Genomic DNA, 25,869 nt, shown 5'->3' with positions numbered 1-25,869 from the left:
TTTTTGGTTTTTTGTTGGTTTTACTCTGGATTGGTGGCAAAACAAAACTTAATTGTAATTGCACTACAACAACATTTTGTTTTTGCCCAATATATATAAAGTGTACTTGTATATGTATATATATGTATGTATATAATATGCAATTCTGTAGCTAGATTTTGACAATCATGTTCTCATTCCGATCCTAATTTAGGTGTGTTGTGTACATATATATATACTATATATAGTGTGTGTGTGTGTGTGTGTGTGTCCGTGTGTGTAACATGACACCCTTTTTTTGTGTGTGTTTTGTTTTAGAAACAATTGCATCTTCGGGGGTGTGTTGTCTACTTCATCCGTGCCATCCATCAAAACCACTTCATCTTTTAGGCTCTCCAACTAAGTTCACTTAATAATTGAATACTTTTAGGCTAGTAAATGGTTTTCTTTGCCTTCCCCTCCAACGCTTAATGCACTTAGTATTTGTTCGAATCCTCCTCCTCCACTCTCTCTCTCTCTATCTGACTTATTTTCTAGTTATCAAGCCCTTAACTAACTTTACAATGAACATCTCGTGTATATAACTTTTTCTTTTTTTCTTTTCTTTTCTTTTTTTTTTGTTTGTTTGTTTTGTTGTTGTCTGCTAGTCCTAAACCGCACGGACATTAATTGGTTTTACTTATGCAGTTTTTTTGGTTTAGTTTTTGTTGTTGTTGTTTTTTTTTTGTTTTCCTTTAGGGCTAGTGTCTTTAATTTTAGAAAATTTTCAGCTCGTAAATCGAGTTGGCTTATTAAAAAAATCTGTTCCCACCATGTTTTTGGTTTTTAATCATTATATATGTATATATATTTTATTTAAGTTTTTCTTTTCTTTGCTATGAATGCTTGTTGTCAATTGTTGCGGGGTTCTCTCTATCTTTGCTTGCTGCCTTCCCTCCCTCCTTCTTGAACATACAATATATATGTATATATATATATGTAAATCTCTATTTTTGTTTTTCTTGTGCTTTACACCCTTTTATTGCTATTAATTATTTGCTCTTTATTGGCGGCCCCCAGAATATTCCAACCGGGGAAATAATCGAGAGTGTTTTGTTTTTGGTTTTGGTTTTTTTTGGCGGCAACTCAACTGAAACCTTAGCTAGGAAAAAACTCTTTAAGCGCAATCACATCAATCAGTGATTGTTTAGGCGTTTTCTTATGTACAGCAGCGTGTGATAATGCTTTTGCGGAGGATATGGATATGGGGGGAGGGGCGTTGGTTTTCAAGAGCGCAGGAAAATAAAAAATCACAAATCAAAAACTGTTTGCAAATATGTTTGTTGTTTATTACACAAAAAAAAAAATAGTAGAATAGAATAGAATACTAAATGAAAAACCAAACTACTTAAAAGATATGCATGTGTGTGTGTGTGTGTTTGTGGTTTTAGGAGTTAGGCGGGGGAGAGGATGTTGTTGGTGTTGTTTTTGTTGTTGTTGGTGTGTGATAATTACTAGAAAACCGTCTTTGTAATCGTACTTTCTTGTTTATACAATTTATGCTAATTAAAATACACAGGTAAAAATATAATTTCATTGTTTAATAATTGTTTTTTGTTTATGTTTTGTTTTTTTTTCTCATTACTTTTAAACCTAAGCCTAGCGAAAATCGTTTCAACGTGCAAAATCAATTTTGTGGTGTGTTTTTTCTTGTTGTTGTTGTTGTTGTTGTTGGTGAGTGTTGGTGTTGTAGAAAGCTATCCTTTTTGTTTTTGTTTTCGTTTTCGTTTTGTTTACAGGCATTATATATTAATTTGTACACATTTTCTTTTAAGTATTTCCATTATTTGACAATTGGCTATGTGAGTGGGTGTGTGGGGCGTTGGGGGGATGCAGGGGGAAGTAAAAGAATCGCCCTAGGGATTACACGAATATAGTACAGTACGACGAATACAGACGAAACAGAATACACAAAAAATTCAAAAAAAATAAAAAAATAACTGATCCTAACGCTCATCATCTAACTCTACATGCTACTCCTCTCTCTATCTCTCTCTCTCTCTCTCGATCTCTCTCCGATCTGCGCTTGGCGTCCAGATATATATAGTATATATATATAGTGTTATATATATGCAATTTTACAGTATACCGTTTATATGTTTCTGGTTTTGGGATGGGGTTTTGTTTTGGATGTTTCCTCTTTTTTTTTTGTTTGTTGTTGTTGTATAATTTAAATTTAAACTAATGCTCACTTCGCACAAAAAAATTTACACAATTTATTAATTTAATTTAATTAGACTTAAACGACTCCTCCGACTGCTCCTCTGCACTCCATCCAATTTGTTGTAAACTAATCCTAGTATTTGTATAATTACACGTTTCTTTTTCGCTTTTTTTTTGCTTTGCTTTGCTTTGTTGCTGCTTGTTGTTGTTGTTGCTGTTGTTGGTTGTTGGTTTTTGAATCGGTTTTGTTGTAAATATGTACAAACTGGTTACTTAATCCTAAACATGCTCTCCTTCGATCCGATCCGACCCGATCCTCTCTCGTCCTTTTGCGTATTTTATATGCTCTATGTGTATGTATAATATATGCCTACGTGTGTGTGTCTGTCTGTGTGTGTGTGTGTGTGTGGTGGCTGTTGTTTGCTCCTCGATCATTCATCTGCTCCTCTGCTCATCCTCCCACTCCATCAAATACGTTCCTTCTTGTATATTTATAAATATTAAACACTAATCGAACGCCCAGGCCTATGTATATGTATAAAAAATAATATAGGTGTTAAAAAAACAAAAAAAAAAAAAAACAATCTTGCAAACGACAGACACTCCACTTGTCTACACTTGTCTACACTCTTTAAACTTTACACATGACAATTCTCGATAGTTTAATAAATAGTAATGCTGTTGCTGTTCAAGACTTATGGGTAAACTCTACTCCTCCTATCCTCCTATCCTCTATCTATCTTCTATCTCCTATCTGCTACAGCTGCTACTGCTGCTCTCTCTCTCTCTCTCTATCTCTCTCTCTCTGTGTGTCTCTATCTTTCTGTGTGTTACAAGGCCCTCCGGTTAAGTAATGCTAAGTAATCTGTGCGCTGCTGTTGCTGGTTGCTTCAACTTTTATTTCTGTTTTCTTCATCTTCTGTGTCTAATTTCATCTACGGCTAATGGTTGCTCTGTTGCTGTTGCTGTTTCTGCTTCTTTCTTGCTGTTTGATTCTGTTAACTTCGATTGTTTTGTTTCCTTTTTGTGGTTTGGAGCTGGACTTCGTTTTGGAGTTTTTGTGGAGTTGTTGTGGAGCTTTTGTGGTTTATACGGAGTATGTATAGCTAGTGGAAGTATAGCAAACGGAAGCATGCGACTGCGTTTAATTGAAGATTGTGAAATGGTCTTTCGGTCTTTCGGTCTTTGATTGAGGTCCTTAGGCTATAGCTGCCGTCAGATAGTACAGATCCATTAGCGTCTGCACATTGATGGGCAGACAGGAGAGACGGTCGTGCGTGTTGGAGTCGAGGGCCAGCCAGGAGAGGGCGTTGTATCCCTCCAGCACGAAGCGGAGCACGTCCGCCGTCAGGCTGGAGTCCAGCGGATGGTCATTCGCCGACTGATGGGCATTCGTAGAGTTGAGAATATCGTCGGCTATCTGGATGTTCGGCACATGCAGATGGAGTGCGGTTTTCAGGAAGACCGGACACACTTCCTCCAAATGCGGACACGCGGACCAAAACCAGGCGGGCATGCGGCCCGTCGGTGCCGTTGAGACCATATAGCCCACCGATATGGGCTGCTGATTGAGGGATCCCACCTGAAAACGATCGAAGAAACGGGCTTTAGAGATCCATCCGAGGCCAGCTAAAGGGTATGCCTTACCTCCTCCACTTCCTGGGGCGGGGTGCACTTGAAATTGTTGCCACCGGCGCTCTGCCAGCTACGATTGTCCTCCATGCGCCCCGGACTGCCGTGATTCGACACGCGATCCATGTGTGCTACAACGGGAAGAGGAATAGGCATTAGAATCGGCAGCAGATTGGCGGAGAGCATCGACTCACTGTCTCCCCAGAAGAGTTCCCCGATATCCGCATCGCTGAAGTCCTCGTTTCCCTCCTCTTCGAAGGTGAGAAAGTCATCATCCACCTGGGGCTCGTTCTGGAACTGGCGGGTAAAGGGCTGCACAAGGAAAAAAAATCGATTAGCAACGATCCTCGAGGGAAAACCCATCTCAGAGGACTCACCGCACAGACAGCACTCGTGGGAAAGACCAGAATGTGGGTACAGGTCACATCCTGCGGCGTGGAGAGCGGATTCTGCATCGAGATCTGGGAGAAGCGTTCGTCGGGCGTAAACTGGTCGGGCATCACGCGCAGCTTGGCGTCCGGCTCGAGGGTGACGAGGCAGGCGCTCAGGATGGTGGGCGGATACATGAGGGTGCACTGCTTGCACATGTCCTTGAACTGCTTGGAGGCCTTCTGCAGCTGCTGCTTGCTGAGCAGATAGCTCCACGACTTGAGCTCGCTGTGGCCGATGCGGCCAATGCGCCCGATGACCAGACGCCACATCTGCGACGTCTGCGAGATGATGCCCATGACGAAGTCCATCAGCTTCTTGAGGGCCACATAGCGGGCGGGTGCCTTGCGGCGACGGGCGCGATTCGGCACGTCGATGTTGATGCACACCTTCTCGAGCAGCTCGCCGCGCTCGTCGGTGGCGGTGGCCAGCAGCCAGGCCTGGTCCTCGCTGAGGCAATAGTTGCAGTACATCACCGAGTAGCGGTGCTCGTTCTGGCCGTGCATGCTCCCCGCCGAGCGCGAGAAGTCCGTCTTGTCCGTCCGCTCGTACATGGGGGCCAGCACAAAGGGGGCGGTGTACATCTTGTAGGCCCGCCGGTTCGGTTCGTCCTTGGTCTTGAGGAAGGCCTCCATGTTGGCGGCCGTGCCGAAGCCCGTGAGGCTCTTCACCGACTGCGCATGGACCAGATGTCGCCGGCACTGCGAGAATATGTTCAGCGCCAGGCACTTGATCTCGTCCGAGAAGCGTTTGCGGTTGCCGCACGGTCCCAGCTCCATCACCGCTTCCAGCGATATGATCTGGATGTTCATCTGGGCGCGCACCGAGTCCGGCACGGCCTTCAGCAGCTCCGCGTAGCATCGGAGCAGCGCGATCAGAGCGAGGCGCTCCAGCTCGCAGCTGTCCGAGGCGAAGGTGAAGGGGTTGACCACGTACAGGACGATGGCTGCTGGATTGATGTCCTCCAGCGTCTCGCCCACGCCCAGGGGATCGCCCAGTATCAGGGCTGGCTTGGTGTCGCCACCGGCGCTCCCCTTGACGCCGTCCTTGCTGTCCTGTTGGTTGTTGTTGTTGCTGCTGCTGCTGCTGCTGTCCAAAGTCGGGGCTGCCGACAGCGGCGTCTCTGTGCCCGGCTCCTGCTTGATGGGATCGTTGTGCAGTGGATCCGTTCCAGAGCCGCCGGAGTGGTGGCCGCCTTTCGAAGAGCTGCCTCCGCTGGCACTGCCGTCGGGCGGATTGAGCAGCGTCTTGTCGCCAGGCACGCGACTGAGGTACGGCGCCAGCTGGTGGAGGAAGGCCACCGCATAGCGGCGGATCTGCTCGGCCAGCGGATGATCGAGGGTCCGCAGCCAATCGTCCAGCGGCGTCTGCTCTCGCTCTGGCGGCACATTGCGGCTGGCGGCCACCTGGAGTATGCCCTCCCAGCCGCGGATCGGGGTGTGCCGGCCCAGCTTGCACATCTCGTAGGTGCTGCTCAGCTCCCGGAAGTAGCTGCGCGTGCAGCCCGCCACGTGCTCGTTGTCCGGACACACCACCACATAGACCACGTCCCGGGCATAGGAGTACGGCTCCAGGAGGAACTTGTCCCAGTAGTGGATCGAGTGCGGGGCCACCGAAATCCAGTCCTTCTCGTAGCCCACCACCACCGAGGGTATGGGCTGCGGCTCGCACTGGCCGGAGGCACGGCCCGCCAGGCGGTGGAACTGGCGCCACGTGAGCGGCCCGCTGACCGTGTTGTAGGAGCTGGCGTCCTTGGAGCCTGCGGCCCCGCCGCGAGACTTGCAGTGGAAGGCGTTCTGCAGCATGGGCTGGATGGAGTTCATGGTGCGCACGATCTCCTTGTTGCTGCGCGTGAAGCCCACGGGCAGGTACGGCCACTTGTGGACCGTGAGGCAGCCGCTGCCGAGGATCGACAGCTTCTGGCGCAGAGCGGGCGGATGGGCGTGGAAGGCGGTGAGCTGCTGGCTCGAGTTTCCGTGGAACTCCAGCATGTTGTCCATGCGCTGGTGCTCGAAGGCCATGCGGGCCTGCTCCAGCGCCAGGCTGATCACATCGTGGGCATCCATGAACTCGAGGACATTGGCGATGGAGGCCATCGAGGCGGCCGGGGCGCCGCCAGTGCCGAAGAGGCGTCGCTGCCGGGACATGCGTCGGCGGTGGGACTGCAGGGCGCGGTGCACGGAGCTGCTGGATGTCTGGATGATGGAGCACTGGTCCAGCAGCAGGTCGAAGATGGCATGGGCGAGATGCTCCAGCTGCCCGGCGCTGGCCGCTGCTCCCGTGACCTTCTCCAGAGCGGAAGAGCTGCTGGTGTCGCCGCCGGGCCCGGACGCCGCCTTGGCCTGGTTCTTGCGGCACAGGCTCTGGATGAGGCTGAGCAGCGAGGGCTGCTTATTCCGGCCCGGATCGTCGGCTTTGCCCGTGATCTCCACCTCGTCCTCGTAGAAGAGTCCTGCGCGGTGCGAGAGCCTGCGATTGACGACGGCACTGAAGCCGCAGGTGCACTCGACGGGATCGTCGTCCACGTAGCCGGTGATGTGCGGATTGCTGCTCGGCGGCGTGCAGGAGGAGGAGTTGGAGCCGCCATTGGGCCCGTGGCCGTGTCCGGAGCCAGCTCCGGGCATCGACGAGGAGGCGGGCGACCCTCCAAAGGCACTGATCATCCTCAGGCCGCCGCCAAACGAGGCGGCCGATGAGGACGAGGAGCTGGGCCCGTTGAGCAGCCTCTGGCCGGCCGTGGCCGCCGCATTGGCGGAATGTGCGGGGAACGGATTGAAGCTGACGCCCGGCAGCGGGACGTACACCCCGGAGTCGGCTCCGCGTATGTTCCCGATCTTCTGGGTGTCCGCATTGCACACGCACACGCTGCTGCTGTCGAAGTTGTGGTCGCGGAACACGTTCAGCGCCGTGTCGTACAGCAGGATGTTGACCAGCACCGAGTTGACCTCGGGCAGCTCCTGCAGCAGCCCGGAGGGCACCGCCACCGCCGATGCTGGCCCACTGGCAATGCCCGCATCGCCAGTGTAGGGCATCATGTTGCCCAGGTGGTGGTGGCCCGATCCTCCTGGCCCCGATCCAAGGCCGTGCATGCCCGACTGTATGTGGTGCATGCTCTGCGGCGTGTGCGGATGCGGCTGCGCCTCCTGCGAGTGGAGCTGCCGGTTCAAGTACGAGGAGGTGGATGTCGCCGGACTAGCCACGCCCAGGTCGTACGGATACGGGGGCGGCGGATGGGTGGGCGTCTGCCGCAGCATGGGACTGTTGCGGGGGAAGGGCACCCCGACGCCGCCGGGTCCCGGGGAGATGGGCGACATGCCCGCCCGCTGCATCAGCTGTTGCATGGAGCTGCCGGGCGGCGCCTGGGGGCAGTTCAGCTGATTCAGCAGCAATTGGCTGCCGCCGCTGCTCAGCGGCTGGGGCACGGTGGAGGGCGAGGGCATGGCCGTTTGCGGGGTCCTGGGCGCCGCCGACAGCAGTTCGTGCAGCTGCTGGTGCCTCTGGTGCGCATGACTGGCCGCCGCCGCCTGCTGCTGCTGCTGGTGCTGATGCTGCAGCTGCTGGAGCTTCTGCTGGTGCAGCTGGATGCACTGCTGGAGGGCCTGGTGCTTCTGGTGCTTCTGCTGCTGGGCGGCGGCTACCTTCGCCATGGTGGCCGCCCGCGACTTGTGGGTGCTCCACGTGGGCTTGTAGTAGCAGTTCGTGGGCATGCTGATGCTCGGCAGCGTCTGGCTGGGCAGGTTCGTGAGCGGGGCGTAGCGCGAGGAGCCCACGAACTTCTCCTGCTGCGGCGGCCGGTACACGTAGTTCCAGTCGTCGATGGGCTCCTCCAGGGGGCTGCCCAGCTCCACGTTGTACTCCTGCTTGAGCAGCTTCAGGCTCGATTGCGTGCCCAGGGCCACCACGGCGGACACCGTCGTCACAGAGGCAGAGGCGGATGCGGCAGCGGCAGCGGCCGCAATGACCGCCGCCGGCACCTGAATGGGGGGAGCCACTGCCATAATACTGCTGGTGTCCACACTGAGATCCGTCATCACCACGTCCGTCTGGCAGGGACTGGAGTTCGGGTGCTGCTGCTCGTGGGAGGGCGGCGTGGGAAACATCTTGGTGAGATCCTCCGCCTGGATGTTCCCAGCCCCAGAGCTGGCCACAGCCGCGGCCGCCGCTGCGGCTGCCACCACAGCACTGGCCACCGCTGTGCTCCGCTTGAGCTCGTCGATGGTGTTGGTCACGGCGCTGCAGCCGCCGTTCGAGGGATTGTTGGAGTCGGGCGGCGTGTGGATCTGCACGCTGCTGCACTCGTCGTTGGAGCTCGTCTCGAACAGCTGCTCCAGGTCGTTCAGCGAGGGATTGAGGCCCTCGGCGGTGAAGAGATTCCCTCCGCCGCCGCTGCTGGCGCCTGTGGTGCCGCCCGACGATGACTTTGTCTCCTTGCACGACGGCGAGTGGAGTCCCGGCTCTGTTTTGATGTCCAGTCCGTGGAAGAAGCTGCTGCCCTCGGCCTCCGCATCGCTGCCGTTGGCCGTGCTGTTCACGATGCCCACGAGGCCACCGCTAGAACTGCTTCCCGCTGCCCCTCCACCGCCTGCGCCTCCGCTGGCCGCTGCCTGGACGTCCAGGGAGAGCAGCTGCGAGCCGTAGACCGCTCCGGGCGAGGGCATGAGCGGTTTGACGTGCGTGTGGCCCTCGTAGAGGTTCTTGGCGTACCGCGTCCTCTTCTGCTTGGACGCCTCCTCCATCTTTGGCCGCTTCACGGTTAGGTAGTCCCTGAAAGAAGCACAGAAAATCCAATGTTTAGCAATCGAAAACGTATTAGGGATCACATGCTCTCCGCCACTCACCAGTTCTCCTGGAATTGAAAGTCGTAGATGACCTCCTTGAGCCACTCGTCGTCGTAGAAGCTGTCCGGGTCCTTGAGCTTCAGCTTCGGCGGCTTGTACAGGCTCAGCAGGTTGTTGATGGCGTCCGTGGTGGACGTCACCGTGGTCCCCCGCACCGTGCCGGGCTCTGGCTTGATTGGTATCTGATGGGCGGCCGGCGTCTGTTGCTGCATCTCCAGCTTCTTCACGCTGATGGTGCCGCACTGCGCCGTCGTCGTCGTCGTCGTGGAGGCCGCTCCACCCGGTGTTCCGGCCGTCCCCGAGGCGGCTCCTGCGGCGGATGCGTTGGCCCCGCTCGTCGTCAGAGTGCCGCCCGCCGTGGGCGTCGGTGGCTGCTGCTGCTGCTGCTGGGGCGGCACGCTGCCGGGCCCGGTGAGGGACTGCGACGCCCCACCGCCTGCCGCATGGTCCGTGTAGGAGGGCGGCTCCACGCTGGGCGTCTGGTGGACATACGGCGAGGCGGTGATGCTCTTGTTGTCGTGCTGGTCCGTGGGCGTCGGCGCGGGCGTGTTCTTGTCCAGCAGGTGGTCGATGGGCGTCGGCGGCTGCTGCAGATTCGAAACGGACGTGGGCGCATGGGGGCTCATGTTGAGAAGCTGTCACGAGGATCGGGTGGTAGAAAGCAGAGTGGATTTTCGGGGGTTAGTAGGGCAGCCAGGCGGGGGGGAGGGGGTAGCTGTGCTTCTGCATTTTTTGGGTCGTCACTTGCACTCACTTGCTCTGCGGGCGGCACGGACGTGGGCTGCGAGTGCGCCGAGTTCGGATGGGGCGAGGGCGCCGGCGTGGCGGGCGATCCCACGGAGGCCACCGGCAGCGACGAGTCGCCGCCCAGGGAGTTGCGTGAGTACGTGGAGGCGCCGCCATGCGGAGTGCCGTGCGGCGTGCTGCACAGGTGTCTGTCGAGAGAGAGAGAGAGCAGAGTGGGAGTCTGGTTAGCAGGGATGCCGTCTGGAGCCGTCTCTCGGGGGTTATGTACAACGCTCAAGCTATGGGGCTAAGCTAGCCATGGCGTAAGTACTGATTAGTGGACGAGTATGCAAAACATCGTTAGGCAAAAGTATACAAAATAAAACCACATCCAAGGCGGTTAGGGGGATCTCTAATCAACCAGTTCTCTAGGTTTACATGTGCTATATCCAATATAAAATATAATGTCTATAATCTATAAAATGTTATTTACAGCGAAACCAAAAAAGAAACATCTGGGCATCCTGCTGCCAGGATAACGAGCGTAAACGAGCCTCTATGTCATGCAGAATGCACCAAAACCAAAAACCAACCAAAAAAAAACAAAGTAATTCGAATTGAAGTTCATTCGAAAGATGGCAAATGCAAGTGGGTGGGTGGTTGGTGGGTGGGTGGCAGCGGGGTGTAGCCAATAAACTAAGGATATGGTTAAAGGAAAAATGAAAGAATAATCATCACATATCGCATCATTGGCCACGGGTCTGTCGTGAGGTCAAAACAGTGTTGATCATGGCTTTTGAGTGTTGCGAAGTACCATTCACCATTTTCACCCCTCTGGGCTGTCAAGCAGTGTCTCATCGGTTGACACTGTCAAGCAGTTTTGCGCCTTTTTAGTGTTGCACAATTTTGACACTGTCAAGCAGTGTTCTCTTATTTTTTAGTGTTGGAAAATACCATTCACCGGAAACGGAATAAAACAGTCGCCCAAACACTTTCAAGACATGTTTTTCGATTTTTTAGTGTTGCAAAATACCATTCACCGAACCGAAAACAAAGTGAAAAAGTGAAATAGTGAAAAACTAGAACTAGCACTTGTTAATGCAAAATGGCAAAATGATTCGTGGTGTTGTGGGGTTGGGTGTGAGTGTCGTGTGTGTGTGTGTGTGTGTGTGTGTCGTGTGTGGTTTTTAATTTGTTAATTATTTAAGAGGCAGCAAAGGTGGAAGGAGAAATAATGCTCAAATCTTGCAACCAACCAACAATAAAAGAAACAATAAAAAAAGTATAGGGTTAAACAGAGCGGAGCGTGTTGTGTGTGAGAGAGAGACAGACAGAGAGAGAGAGAGAGAGAGAGACAGAGAGAAGGAAGACAGACAGAGAGAAGAGTGGGTTAGAGAAGGAGAACGGAAGAGGAGAAGCTTTATAGCGGTTACTAAAAAACGCTAGCCAGCACTGGCTCTCCACACACACACGCACACGCACACGCACGCACGCACACAAACACTCGCTCGCTCGCACACACACACACAGCAACAACACAAACCTTGCTTTTGGTGTATTGGTGTCTGTTGCCGCCTTGTACCTGGCGGCGACGACGGCCGAGGACGACGACGACTGCGTCAGCGTATTGAGTAAACGCTTGTGGAACGGCACATTGTGGCGCCTTGGGGCAGAGGAAGAGTTCGAGTTCGAGTTCGAGTTCGAATTCAAATTCAAATTCAAATTCAAATTCGAGTTTAAAGTGTTGGTGGTGTTGGTGGTGGAAGCAGAAGAAGAAGAGGTGGTTGTGGTGGTGGTATTGTTGTTGTTGGAATGATGCGTTGCTGCCGCTGCTGCTGCCAAGGCGGCTGCCGCTGCTGCTGCTGCGGCGGCTGGTGTTCCGGGACGCTGCTGTTGGTAATGATGCTGGAAGGACGACTTGGAGCTGCTGCCACCGACAGTTCCTGCGGCAGCCCGCAGTGACGGAGAGCCCAGCGGCTGCTGAGAGAGAAACTGTTGCTGCTGCTGCTGCTGACGCTTGCTGCTGCTGCATTGGGCGCTGAAAGTTGTTCGTTTTAAGTTTTAGACACACTGTTTTTGTTTCCCTTCCCCGTTTCGCGACCAAAAGCTGTCTGCTGTGTGATTTGGGTACAGTACAACAAAAGAACAAAAAAAACAAAAACAAAAACAAAAGAAAGAGAGGAGAAGGGGGATCTACCGCCTATCGCATGCATATATAATATAGATATATATATATATATCGACAAAAAAACAAATAAAGGAACAGTTAGCTATCGCGATCGCACTGCTTGCTAGGGGGGGTGGGGGAAGGCATGCCATCAAAGCGGGAGCGAAACGGAACGGAACGGAACGGAGCGGGGTGCTCCGTTACATCGATTAAATCAGGGCATACGAGAGAGAGAGATAGATAGATACAGAGAGACAGAGAGAGAGAGAGAGAGAGAGAGTAGGAATAGGAGTAAGAGCAAAAGTAAGAGAGAGCGAGGCCTCTCCATCCATTTCAACGGTTATCTGCTTGCTGTGCGGCTCTCTCTGTGGATCGCGACTTACTTGGTGCATATACAGGGCGCCTTCTGCATGGGATCCACAAAGTTCCACAGCTTCTGGCGCTGCTGCTGCTGCTGTTGCTGCTGCTGCTGCTGGATCTGCTGCTGCACCAGCTGCTTGGAGTCCGCCGGAGGCTTGTTCTGCTCGTCCTCATCCGGAACGCCTGACGTCGCAGACGCTGCGGATCCTGATGCCGCCGCCGACGCCGCTGCCGCCGCCGCCGCTGCTGCTGCTGCTGCCGCCGCCGCCTCCACATGAAGGGTATTCATGACGCAGTCCTGCCACGCACGCTCCGGCATCTCGACGGCCGCCGCGGCAGGTATATGAGTATTGTGGGTGTTGAAGGAGAAGCCCGAGGTCGGGCGTTGGTCGTAGTAGGGCTGGAAGGAGAGGCGCTCCAGAGCGCTGACGGCCTGGGGCACAGCCTTCCGCGAGGCGCCGCCATCCTTGGCCTGGGAGGCACCGGGTGGCGTGGCCGCAGAAGCAGAAGCAGACGCAGCTGGAGGACAGGAGGCCGAGGAGAGGGCAGCTGCCTCAGCCCCGGACCCCACACCCGCACTGGCCCTCTGCAGCTCCGCGAATTCCAGGTGCTCCATGTCGTCCAGATCCGTGACTAGTACATAATTCGTAGGATGGTACATCTTATGGCCACCTGGAGACGGAAACGGAAATGGGATTGGAAATGGGAGAAAGGAGCGGAATGAGTTGCAGTTCCACACTTCTTCGGGGGGGAGGGGGACACTCACCCGACACCACCTCCACGACGGGGGGCACGTCCGTGTTGTCCTTATTGCACAGCGGGAAGAACGAGGCCCAGTCCTCGAGGATCTTCTCGGCCACGGGGTCGTTGGCCCTGTAGCTATTGCCCGTGAGGATGGCCGCAATGCCGAAGGGGGCCAGCATTACCTTGCGCGCATGCGCTGGCGGCGCGGCCTTCGCCTCGGCCCCCTCATTTGGTTCCGTTCCGCTGGTTCCGTTCGAATCCGGTGTCTGGCTCTGGCCCGGTCCCGCTCCCGAGCTGGATCCTGCTCCCGATCCCGATCCCGATCCCAGGCCCGACTGGCCGCTGGAGCTGGCTGCGGCAAACGCTGCTGCCGCCTCGGCCAGATGCTCCTTGGTCAGGGGCCGCACGGCGGGGTGCTCGCGCAGGTCGATGGAGGCGCACACCGTGTCGCCGTGCACGAAGAACGTGAAGGAGAAGGACAGATGCTGGGAGCTGTAAAGTAGCGCGATTAGCGAGGATTAGCCAAGGACATCACAGAAGAGGGTCAGGGAGAGGGGCAGAGGGGGGCGAATGTAGCAGGAAGAACGATGCAGTGCCACAGACTGGGATGCCACTGCACAGAGTTCCTGAGGTCCTTGCTCTAGGATGACGGGGGGGAATGTGAAACGGCCAAGCTGTCAGCGTTGCCACATCGTTTGTCCCTGCATCCACAATGGGAAGAGAAGAGCCTTCAGTGGAACGACGGCACTCACCTGCGTCCAAAGAGACGATCGCTCGACGTGCAGGGCTGCACGAACCATTTGCCGAAGCGCACAATGTCCTTGGTGAGCACGAATCTGCAAAGGAATGGGTGATTGTTAGATATTTCTCGTCACCTCTCTCTCCCACCGCGATCTTCGCTTACCTTTCCATCAGATTGTGCAGCGCCTTGAAGAGCAGCGAGCGGCACTCGTACGTGAGCGCGCCCTTCCAGGTGCCATTCCAAAGCGCTTGATTGGCTGCAAGGAAGAAAAAAAAAAGAGTTGCAATTAGCCAGTGGATTCCATGTGGATGCTGAGCGGTGGCAACGGGGAGGCCATTCCGTGCCAGTGACGAAAGCAGCCCCAAAAAGGTGCCTTGCGACTTTTGGGTTTATTCCAATGTAACTTATGGAAAAATACCCAAAAAAAAAACCCCGCAACAATGAACAACGAAAAACAACCATAGAAGCTCGCTCTTTCCCTCTCTTTTGGCCTCCCTCGCTCTCTCCCTCTTCCTCTCTCTATCGTCTGTCTCTTTCTGGGGAAAAGTCAACGACGCAACGCACGCCTCGAAAAACACTTTTGAGGCAATTTATTTTTGTTATTGTTTGGTTTTGCATTGTTTTTGTTTTGTCGAGCCGCAAATGACAAATGGGCAGGAAAGAGAGAGGGAACTGGATACATCAGAAAGAAGAAGCAGTGCAAGCAGTGAAACAGTGAAATATGTAAATGCAACATTTGCCAGAGAGAAACGTGAGAAGAACAAGAGGAAACACTCAAACACTTGAGAAGGTAGAGGAGGGGAGGTAGCGTCATGAGAAGAAGGAAGTGTAGAGAGAGAGAGAGTGGAGGGAAAATTAATGGCAAGAAAGAGGGGAGGGAGGTTTAAATCACTGGAAGAAAGGACAGGGAGACGACACTTTGAGAATGAATCCAAGGCGGAAGTGCAAACCCTTGAAACAAAAGAGTGCCAGCTGTAGGGGGAGGGGAGAACACACACACAAACACCGAGAGAGCGCCGTGTAGAAGGGCCAAGAAATTTTTTGGAAAATTCCAAGCATCTCTCAAACGCGCCGCCTACAAGCGAAGAGAGAGGGAGAGAGGAACCACCTACACACACACACACACACACACGCAAACACCTCTGCTGGCGCTTACAAGGAGGCACTGCTTGCGTCTGCTGCCTCAACAAATGTTGCAAAGATAATTACGTAAAGGTAAACAACATTATAAATAACAAAACGCAACAAAATTGAGAGAGAGACAGAGAGAGAGAGAGAGAGAGTGAGAGTACATAAAAAAAAGTGAGGAGAGCAGACCAAAGAGCCACAGAGTGGAGGCAGAGCAGAGCAGCGAGTAAGAGGAAACAGAAAATAAAACACAAATGCAGCCAGGCAGGCAGGCAGCGGCGCCGATTTGAGCAGATTTACAATGTTGCGTCTTCCTATTCGTTTTTCTTCTATTGGCTACGGCTGCTGCTTTTGTTGCTGCCTTTACAAGCCACTGCGTCACTGCTTTTGCGGATTACAATATTTGTTTGCATTGGTATTCGTAGTCGTATTGGTGTGCATACTATGTATTTCTTGGGCGAGTTAGGTTTACTCTTCTTTCAATGAGATCAGCGTAGGGTTTTTTGCTTGGCTAAAGCTCACACTCGCACGCAGAGCCATACAGAGGCGAGAGGGCAATGTACGATTATGTTTGTGTGTGTGTGTGTGCGTGAGAGAGTCTGGTCTGGCGAAAAAGTGTAACTGTTGGCCGTTTGCCTGTTGCCTCCCTCCGCCCGCCGCCGTTTCGCTCTCAACCAACCAGCCAGCCAAGCCAGCAGCCGCCCAAAGCCGGCACTCGGCTCGGCTGTGAGGTCAGACCATCGGCCAAACGCCAAAAGTTCAAAGCTCGCCCAAAAAGCCCACTAGGGTAGGCAGCACGGCAACACAGCACGCAAGCAGTGCAGCCTCTCTTAGCCACTGCTTCGGGTCTCGGCAAACAAGCAAAAGAAACGAAACGAAACGAAATGGAACAAAACGGGACGACAAACAAAAAATAAACACACACAAAAAAACGCCAAACGCAACAACAAGTCCACACAGACACTGCTCCTCCCTCCCCCCAGCGTCCGCAACGGAAAGTCCGGCTTCGTCTGCAAACCATCCCTCCGCCTGCACTCCCTCTTAAGCACAGCTGCTGCAGCCGACGCATCTTCGGCTGTAACAGGAATCGGGAATCGAAGCGACGAACCGACGACGACGGCTCAATGCAAATTCCACATACATATCTCTCGCATTGTATGCGTATGCGTGTGTGTGTGGGTGTATTTTTTTTAGCACGTGTGGTTTGTGCACATGTTGCTGCCGAAAGACTCGCTCAGAGAGAGCGTCAGAGAAAAAGAGAGTGAAAACTATAGCGAGTGTATTTGTGGGAGAGAGAGAGAGTAAATGTATCTGCTGCCAAGCGAACGATAATTTGGTGGTTGGAGAGTGACGGAGCGCGAGAGAAATGTTGTTTGTAGCAAAAGTGCCGCTAGCTAGGCTCTCCGCTCTCCTGTCTCTCTCTCTATCGCTGTCTTGTTTGTTGTTTGTGGTTTGAAAAAAACACAACAATAATGGTATTTTAGGTTAACAAAACCCCCCACCCCATCCCACTCACGAACCCTCTCACTCAATTACAGGTGGATGGAATGTCACACAACAGCCGTTATGTTTAATTGACGGGGTAAATGTGGGGAAAGATCGGGCGGCGGGGACGAGGCTGGCATTTCATTTGCGTGCAGCAACAAATGTTGAAATCAAGGTCAATAATCTGCCGCTGCCGCTGGCGCTGGCGCTGCCGCTACCGCTGCGAGAACCGCGCGCGCATTATGAAAATTGTTTAGTATGCGAAAAGGCAAAAACAAAGACAGAATCAAACACACAAAAAAGCAGGTAGAAGAACCTCCATACGAATGCAAAACTTTGCAACAACAAGAAAGCGCAGTGTAATTAAAGCTTGCTTCCAAACCAGTTTAAGCTCTCGGGAGAGCGACAGAGTCTCTCAGTCAAAGACAGAGAGCATACGAGAGAGTGGCACGTATGTAATTATTGGCTCCAATTGTGGAGCGCACACACACACACGCACACACTCGCACACAGTAAGAGACCGAACCAAGTGACAGCTGTTTAAGGTAAAAAAAACATGCTATGAGGAATGCAACAACAACAAATACAATGACAACAAGTAGAGCTGGTGGGGGAGAAGGGAGAGGGAGAGTCCGACGCATGTTGGAGATTGTAGGCAGCCTCTGCCACCGAGATGCGTAGGCGTGTCTACGGCTACAACACTCTAATGACGTCGTTGGAAGCGACCAACATAAGAAGAGACCTACAAAAAGGCACAGCCCTGATGATTGCCTGGGAATGTGGCCAAGGCTCTGCGTAAAAGAATGCTTTGATTTTCCATGAATGGTGGGCTAGCTTTAAGCAGTAGATTATACCGGTTGTGTGTGAATAAAATACGAAAATTATAATTTAAGCACAGCAAATGCGTTTTTCTAACAAGTAAAACTGTACTGCCTGGCGGTGTAGCCATTAATGACCAATTTTAACTTGACAATTTCTAGAAACAACCTTTCCCTCACATTTTAGGTCCACTGTGCCTGGGTTCGCTGAGATTTGCGGCGTTGCCATTTTCACCTATGTAGCCTGAAAGCAGCGCTACTTACTACCCACAGCAACAGCAACAGTAACAGCATTGGGACGCGACGCGACGCTCCGCGACGCTCGCTCTCATCTCCCTCTCTCACGCTTTCTGTCACAATTTCATTCACACGCACACAATACACACTCTCTCGCACACAGAGAGACCGTTTTCATGCGTGTGTCGGCTTCTCGGCCCGTTTTGTTGTTTATGGCAGTCCGGTGGCGGCCGCAAAGTAAAAGGCTATAAAAAGAAAATGAAATTTCGCACACACACACACACACACACACACACACATGCAAAGGCAAGCAAACTCAAGGGGTGAACGGGAACAGCAGGAGCGAGACAAAGTCATGTCAATGCAATTAGTCAATGTCCTTGTCATTACGAGAAGCAGGCGACAATGACAAAAGCACAAAAAACAAAGGCAACGAGGCAGCGAGGCAGCGACGCGGCCGCGGCAATAATTTCATCAGCGAGAGACGGGACAAGCAGAGCAGCGACGTCGCGTGCATTCAACTCAAGGCAGCGGACAGAGGCCAGGGCAGAACGCAGACGACGCCGACGTCGCAGCCAGAGAGCCAGGTTAACGGTAAACGTAAATGAGACGCGGCAGAATGACGTAGTCGAACAAGGTACACAGATTACGGCGTTTAGTTCTGGGGGTCGGGTCGGTCGCTGGTTATGGAATTTGCCGTAGTCCCACAGCCCCATCGTGAGACGAACGGACCAACGGAACAGAAAACAAAACCCAATTCCGAGTACCACCACACCATAGTTTTTGTGGTCAGAGATAATGGTGGCAATAGCAAAAATATTGAATAAATAGTAGCCACACCAAATAGCTGATAAGAATGGTGCCGAATGATGGCCGCGCGCACTGCCCGAAGGCCAGCCATGATGTTCGTGTGTACAGAACCAAAAACCCTCCCAGTCCGCCCACAAGTAGGGGAGCCAGTAAAGAGAGCCAGAGCCAGAGCCAAAACCAAAACCAAAACCAGTGAGAGCCAGCCGTTTTGCATAGTTACGCCAGAGAGCGTAAGAGTGGACAAGAGAGAGAGAGAGGGAGAGAGAGAGAGAGAGCGAGATACATAGTTGGCAGAAGAAAGAGAGCGAGAGAGCACCGCAAAAATACTGCAAGTGACAGGTGACGTTTCACTCGTCTTTGTCTTGGCTGGAGGGGGCAGTGAGTGGGCGAAAGAGGGACGGCCGCCTACGATTGACGTTTGTTGCTGTTGCCGTTGCTGACAGACGCTGACGTCGACGCCAACGTCAACGGCAACGGCAACGCCAAACTCACCACCATACCATGTGAGTGACGTCGAAAGGAGAACAATAATCATCTGCGGCAATCGAAAATATCTCGCGTGTGTTTGTGCCTGTATTTGTGTTTGTGTTTTGAATGTTTTGAGTTTTCTCATTCCGAGTCACACACACACACACACACACACACGCATGCATTTTGGTGCTGCTGCTGTTGTTGCTGTTGCGGTGCATGCGATGCGGCCTTGAAGCTTTTTATTCAATTCATCATCGCTTGCACGTGTGTTTGTGTGTGTGTGTGAGAGAAGGAGACTGAACGAGTGCATATAAAAAAGGGATCCCAAAGATAATACACTCCATCAAAACAGGAATGCTGAGCGTTTATCAACTTACCCGCTACTCTCAGCAATTCGGCGTCGACCAGGTCACTGAGATCGGGCTCCTCCCCGTACCAGAATATCCACAGCTCCTTAGCGGCGGCCAGCGATAGGGGCGGGTGGACCTTGGTCGATGTGGTAATCTCAAAGGTTAAGGCATTCGGATCGGTGTTGTCCGGCTTGTGGGACTGCACCCGGCGCCACACACAGAGCATGTCCGCCTGGATGCATCGCGAGTAGGAGCGCAGTATGGGATCGGCCAACGGATCGCTCGACGCATTCGGCCGTTCCCCATTGACGAACTTCCGCCATTTTATTCCACATAAATCAGTCTGAAAGGAAGAGTTAATGTTTCAATTAATTATCGTCGCTTTTTTTATTGATTGTCCGTCCAGATCCCCAAACGATTGCCTCTGAAGGCGGGTCGGCTAGGGTCGGGCCGGCCATTGATAAGCCCCAATCGAAAGCAAATAATTGTGTAATATTGCCAATCGATACGGATATCTACGCAGGAAAGTGTCCGTCTCCGTGTCCGGCGCCTCCGTCACTATCTATCGAGGCCTGCGCCATCCCCACTACTGCCCCTGTATTTGTAATAAATCCACGATTCAGCTTTGTTATTGCAGCTGCAACACGACTTTCACAACTGTGGATACAATACAATATAAACAGACGCAGACCTACAGACGTGTCAGCGAAGCAAACAAATTTCAATCTCAATCAAATTCGTGTTAATTCCCCTTAAATGGATGTCCTTTTGTCGGTATCTTCTTGGTACAGAACTTGTACAAGTTTTAAACCAGCTTTGGGGGGGGAATTTCACAATAATGCCAAATACCATCGATCTTCGGCCACTTCAAATTACAAATAAACAATAATACCTGTTTCAATTTAAGATATTCATGCATTTGGCACTTTTCCCCGTGCAACCCCCAACCCCCCCGGTTTTCACTGCAATTCCCTCTCATTAAATCGTTTAGGCATGGCATTTATTTCCTTCTTAGCAGAAATCCCTTGTGAACTTTAATAAACATTTATTTGACCTGTGGGTTGGTGGGGATGGGGCTCGAAAGTATGGTTTCCCCAAGGGTATTTTCATTCCTGTTTGGAAGATACTTCGTTCTGGGCATAAAACAGAAATGCTCATCCCATAGTCTCAGTATTTCACAGCCGCGCAGATCACACACACACACACACACACACACGAATTCCACGGCGCTGCACTTGGCGGCGGCGGCCCCAACGGCAACAAAAGAAGAAAACGACCAAAGCGAAGCTCGAATCTGCTCGAAACTCAAAACAAAAGCACGAAAAAAAGGCAGAGAGCCACAGCAGAGGCAGAGGCAGAGTCAGAGGCAAGACAAGAAAAACTTGAGCAACGAGAAGAAGAAGGACAGGGACGGGGACGGGGACGGGGAAGGGGATGGCAAGCTAGTGGCTTGGGCCTGGCCAAGTCTCGGCTTGGGGTCGTCATTGGCGGCTTCCGCTGAGTATTTTTTTTTGTTTTTGTTTTTGTGTTGGGTCTTTGGCTGGAAACAAGTTGCTGGCTGCTTGAATTCGGATTCCTCTGCTTGGCGGCGGTCGCGCCTGCTGCTGCAAGCAGTTCACAAATCAATGGACGGACAGGCCCGTGGGTGCACAAGCGAGATAGAGCCAAAATAAATAACTGCACCGCTCACAGACACAGACACAGCCAAGCGGACAACACACAAACGCACACAGACACACAGTAGCAACCGAAAGGTATTCCCCCAAACCACGAATGAAACGGAACGAGCCGGCCCCCATCCTCTCTGCCGCACCGCACCTTCTGGGGCTTGGGCCATACACTGCTTCGCCCATAGCCATAGCCATAGCCATAGCTCTCTCGTCGGCCCACCGAAAAATGTTCCACATTCTTCCGTTTTTTGCTTCTTTTTCTTTTTGCATTGCTGTGTTTTCATTTTCGCTCTCATTTCGTCTGCCTGCCTGCCTGCCGACTGACTGCCTGCTGGTGCTGCCACTCGCTGCTTTCTTGCTTCGTTTTCGTTTTGTTCTTTTATTTATTGGCTTTTATTTTTGGGGCGAGCGCTATCGCATTTTGACCATAGCACTTGTACGCGGAGATTCTTTGGCGAATTCCCCCCCGTACATTGTCTCGGGGCAGAGCCCCCAACAACAGTTGTATGTAGGTTTCTGCCTGCTGTCTACGTCAGCGTCTCTGCCTCACCATACCGCTTTGCAATATTCATGCGCTCTCTCAGTCTTGGCCTCTCTCTCTCTCTCTCTCTCTCTCTCCCTATGTAAGTGTATAAGTGAGAGCGAATGCTGCTCTCCTGCTGTTATCACGACATATTTTTTGCTTGTGTTTGTTCACGCGCGCGTGCCTCTCAAGTTCAAACTGATTTCTGCTCGTTCTCTCTCCCTCTCTCTCTCACTCTCTATCTCTGTCGCTCGTTGCTCTCTATCTCTCTCAGAGAAAGTTTGGCGCGTTTGTTATTGTTTCGTTATTTCGTTGGCGTCGAGTCTCTTTAGGGCAGCGACGGCGGCAGCGGCAGTGGCGGGGGAGAGGAGATAGCAACGGCGAGTGGAGCACGTTGACTTGTACGCACTGTCGTTGACGTCGTCACCGTTTGTTGTCCGTTCCGTTCCGCTTCTCATTCCGCCTTTCGGGGGGATATTCATTAAAGAAACAAAAAAAAAAAAAAAAAAGAGAAAAGAAAAGCAGCAGCAGCAGCAATCGCGGGGCCAACAAACTAGTCGGAGTCGCTGCCTCTGTTACTTGGAGAACCTGTTATGGGGAGAGGCGGCAGTTGTCTCTTTTGTGTCTATTCCTTCGCAGCAACACTTCCTTTTCACACAAACGCGCACACACACACACACACACTCTCCAGAAGCATCTACTTCCTTCTCACGCTCTTTTTCACAGCGGCTACACTTCCTTCCCACGCCACGCTCCTCCTGCAGCTACTTCCCCTTTACACACACACACGCACGCACGCACACACAGACACACTTTTGCTGCAGTGACAGCAGTGTTTTCCAAACGATCGTAACACTCGCCGTGTGGGTGGTTCCCTCCCCGCTCCTAAGGCCCTACAATTCGCACTGACCTAGATCTTTCCGTCACAGTGGGACAAATGGGTACTTACCAGGGCATAAAAGTTTGTATGGCAATCCTCCAAACTAGCGCCGTTTGTCTGATGGTTTTGATGCGTCATAGTTCTTGGCTTTTCTTGTTTCCACGGCAGCAGCACCTCATTTTCTCAAATGTGTGTTTTATTTTGTAATGGATTACTACTGTCTCTCTGGTATTTTGCACATTTGCGTTTTGAATTTGTATACTTTTTACTTTTTTATTGATTCTGCTGCGACAGAATATGCACACATACACAACTACACATAGAGGCACTGCAGGCAGACGAACAGTAAGAGAGACAGGGACGCACAGAGATACACAAAGTGAACGGTTTACTGCTTCTTCTTCTTCTACTTCACTCCTTCTCCTCCTCCTCTATGATGTTGTTATTGCTGTTGATTCGTTTTTGTATTTTGTATTTGTTGCTTTTTTGGTTAAATATTCAGTTATATTTTCCTCTCGTTCTCTGCTTTTCTTTCACAATTATTTATTTAAACGTTAACGTTGTTGCTTTGGCAATGACACACACACACTGCAGCACATTTCTGGAAGATAAAAAGCATTTATTAGATTTCCACGCACCCATTATCTACCGTTGTATTCCACTACACACTGCATCCACACACTCACACACATACACCCCCAACAATAATGAACAATAATTTGTGCTTTTTCTTTTCTTATTGTTTTTGATTTTGGCTTTTGGCTGCTGCTTATTTGTTGCTACTGTGGCTGCTGCTTTCCTCACTCACACATGTACTCGCCCGGAGAGCCGAGCCACACAGATACACGGCAATTACAAGGGTGGACGACGAACGTTCGTTCTCATTCGATTGCTCTCTCGCTAGTCTGTCCATTCATTCCGCTGCTGCTCACATTCAGAGAGAGAGAGAGAGCAGTGCTGAGAGCGTGACTTTTTTCAAGGCAGTCGGCAGCGGCGACGTGACGACTAAAAGAGCGAGTTTCATACATATATATTTCTAGAAACACAGTCACACACACTCGCTTACACCGACGCACGACTCGCGACGATGAAAGTCGTTGGGTTTTTCGTTAATCGTTGATGTAGACAAAAAACTAAAAAAAAAAAAAACCTGGCAAGTTTTTTTTTTCAAAATTTCTCATATGCATGGCTTCTGGCTGCCTGAACCACCCCACCCCCCACCGTATTCACCCACCCAACCAACCATCCATAACTCTTTAAATGCGTCGCCATTTGTCTGCTCTGCTCTGCTCTTCCCTCCACTGCACTTTGTGTATACACTTTTTCGGTATTTCGATTTTTCGATCGCCGCTCTGCATTTCTCGAATACGGTAAATATTTGTGGCTGCTTGAGGAGTCGGGGGGGAGGGAGGGAGGGTGAGCAGCAGCAGGCAGATGAGTAATACACACACACAGGCACTCTTACAGAGAAGCAGCAGCAAAGACAGGGACTGGGAACGTACTGCTTGGCACTTTTTTGTACACAGCTTTGCACTAAATACACGAAAAAAAAGAAAAAAAAACCAGTGCGATTGCGATTTTAAAACACACATTATTTTTAATATTATTACTCAACGTTTAACGTATATGTGCACCACACCACACATCTCTCTCTTTGCAATCGCCTTTTGCTGGCGTTTCGCACAACACACAACACAAATGACGAGTCAGAAAATTGTAGACCGACTGCGGGCCGACCCGAGACCAACCGTGTTCCGTTGGCTGCTGCTGCTGATGGCTGCGCGGGGCTGCTGCTTCTACTCTGCCACACACAATGGAAATTTTGCTCGCCTAGCTGTGCCTCTGTCGCTGGCTCTGCTTGCTGTTGCCACTGCTTCGAAGTAGTTGTGTGAGCAGCGAGTAGCGAGAAGCAGCAGCAGCAGCAGCTAAAGAAGATTTGTCAAACACTCTCACACACACACACACACGCTCGGACAGAGCAACAGAGAATAGCGGCTTTTGCTCTTTTTGCAAAGACCACAGAGAGGGAGAGAGAGCGTCCAAACAAGTTTTATTGCACTAGTATGTGTTTTGCATGGCGGCGTCTGTTTATTAAATGCGCGGCTCTCTCTATCTTGCATCGCATCGCCTCTCTCTCTGACGACACTATCGAATGCTGGTTGGGGATGCAACCAGATCGATTGGGTCCTAGGTGTACCCTATATGAAAAAAAATAAACTGTCTTTTTTTGTTTAAAGATTATAGCAAAAAATCAAGACAGATTCCATAATTTATGCACTATACAACACTGCACACACACACACGCAGTGCGAAACGTGATACATAGACAGCATTCCTCTCGCATTCACACACACACAGTAAAACACACAACACATCCATATAGCCAGAGCAGCAGCAGTAGCAACCACTTTCGTAGTTTTCTTTTCGCCCCGTTTTCTCTTGTTTCTTCGCAGTAATCTGTGTGTACACATCGGATTTTTGACTTTGGGGATACTAAAAAAAAAATAGACAAAAAAATGTTACAGTTGTTGCATTCCCCTCCAGGGCGCCTCTGCGGAGGCGGCATTCCCTTTTGGTCCTTTGAATATCACCTCCTACTCCACCTCCACGAACACACACAAGCAGACAACAGCCGCTGTCTTCCTTCCTCTGCAGCGGCAAATCGACCGCTTAAGCGATTAAACTATTAGCCGCTTCACCAGCAGGAAACATTTAAATGCCGCAACATTTTGCGGGAAAAAACACATTCACAATCCCCGTGGAACGCAACGGCACTTGATACTGTTATTTATTTTAATTTGTTGCAGCGCAGCTATCTGCGGTATCCCCTCCACCGCACTAACACACACACACACATCCAAACACACACGCAATCGGTCTCTCTCCATTACACACTGGCATCGAACGGGTTTTTTTTTTGTTTTTCTGGGTACATTTTTGGAGACATTTCTTATCGCTTTATTCTGGGTTTTTTCCGTTTATTTTTGTGCCACTTTCTCACGGGAAAAATCTGCGATCGATATTTTTTGTAACAAATTTTTGCAACAAAATATCAGGGAAAAACTGGCCGGTGTGACCGTCGAGCGTTACGGAAAAATACTACGGCTGCAAAGTACTAGGGCTGGCACGACCATCGATTTATATATCGATATTTCTATCTAAAACCTTAGTGTAGTGTGGTGTGGGAGGGATTTGTAACGAATCAAATGACAAGTGCCGCTTTTGTGGTTAGTAAAATTTATGTGAAACGGGGAGGATGTTTATTATTTCACCTGACCAATACCGTTGTTGTACTAAATGTTGTAATGAAATATTCATGCGATAGGTTTAATCGTGAACTGAGTACGAAAAATACCAAAATATATGAAATTCGCCTGAGGCTAACGATAACAAAATAGCTATCGACAGTTGTACACCTCTTATCAGGGTGACTACTTACTTACTTATATTTTGACGTGAAATTGAGTAGGTGTACTTATGGTATATTTGATTAGTAGATGGTATTTCATCAATCTATTAAATTTCAAGTATGAAGGTATATTAGGTATATTATTATTCCGCTGGATTGCATTGATATCCTTGTCGCTCATTCAATTAACTTACGCGCGCTGTTCTACTATCCTGTCGATAGTATCGCTATCCCTTTGTTACAATTGCAGAATATCTGTATACCCCTGG

At 51.0% G+C, this 25,869-nt stretch overlaps 1 protein-coding gene and 1 non-coding gene across 19 annotated transcripts; both read right to left on the bottom strand.

The window, feature by feature from the left end:
* Positions 1 to 25,321, bottom strand: skd (mediator complex subunit skuld). 18 transcript variants are annotated; one of them, XM_033384970.1, is made up of 14 exons: positions 25,083 to 25,321; positions 22,261 to 22,792; positions 19,146 to 19,461; positions 13,982 to 14,075; positions 13,830 to 13,913; positions 13,100 to 13,569; positions 12,357 to 13,005; positions 11,350 to 11,844; positions 9,835 to 10,015; positions 9,081 to 9,715; positions 4,191 to 9,006; positions 4,008 to 4,125; positions 3,829 to 3,944; positions 1 to 3,763 (listed from the first exon to the last, which is right to left on the bottom strand). In XM_033384970.1, exons 2-14 carry the CDS (start codon positions 22,327 to 22,329, stop codon positions 3,380 to 3,382), a joined length of 8,427 nt encoding a protein of 2,808 aa, XP_033240861.1. In that variant the 5' UTR covers positions 22,330 to 22,792; positions 25,083 to 25,321; the 3' UTR covers positions 1 to 3,379. The 18 variants fall into 18 exon arrangements, with proteins under 18 accessions (XP_033240861.1, XP_033240859.1, XP_033240858.1 ...); XM_033384968.1 differs by having other exon boundaries at positions 25,087 to 25,321; XM_033384967.1 differs by having other exon boundaries at positions 25,125 to 25,321.
* Positions 13,646 to 13,789, bottom strand: LOC117185290 (small Cajal body-specific RNA PsiU6-40). The gene has a single exon (XR_004470863.1). It is a non-coding gene; the product is annotated as a small Cajal body-specific RNA PsiU6-40 (non-coding RNA).
* Positions 25,322 to 25,869: the final 548 nt, after the last annotated feature.

The sequence above is a fragment of the Drosophila pseudoobscura genome, chromosome X, assembly GCF_009870125.1.
Source record: "Drosophila pseudoobscura strain MV-25-SWS-2005 chromosome X, UCI_Dpse_MV25, whole genome shotgun sequence".
In the NCBI taxonomy this organism is placed as follows: domain Eukaryota; kingdom Metazoa; phylum Arthropoda; class Insecta; order Diptera; family Drosophilidae; genus Drosophila; species Drosophila pseudoobscura.
This window is presented reverse-complemented; position numbering and strand designations above follow the sequence as displayed.

Coding starts and splice junctions, on each gene's coding strand:
- skd (XM_033384970.1), bottom strand. CDS start 22,329: ATGACGCATCAAAACCATCAGACAAACGGCGCTAGTTTGGAGGATTGC. Junction 14,076..19,145: donor CGAATTGCTGAGAGTAGCGG/GTAAGTTGATAA, acceptor TCTTCCTTGCAG/CCAATCAAGCGCTTTGGAAT. Junction 10,016..11,349: donor ACCAATACACCAAAAGCAAG/GTTTGTGTTGTT, acceptor CTCTCTCGACAG/ACACCTGTGCAGCACGCCGC.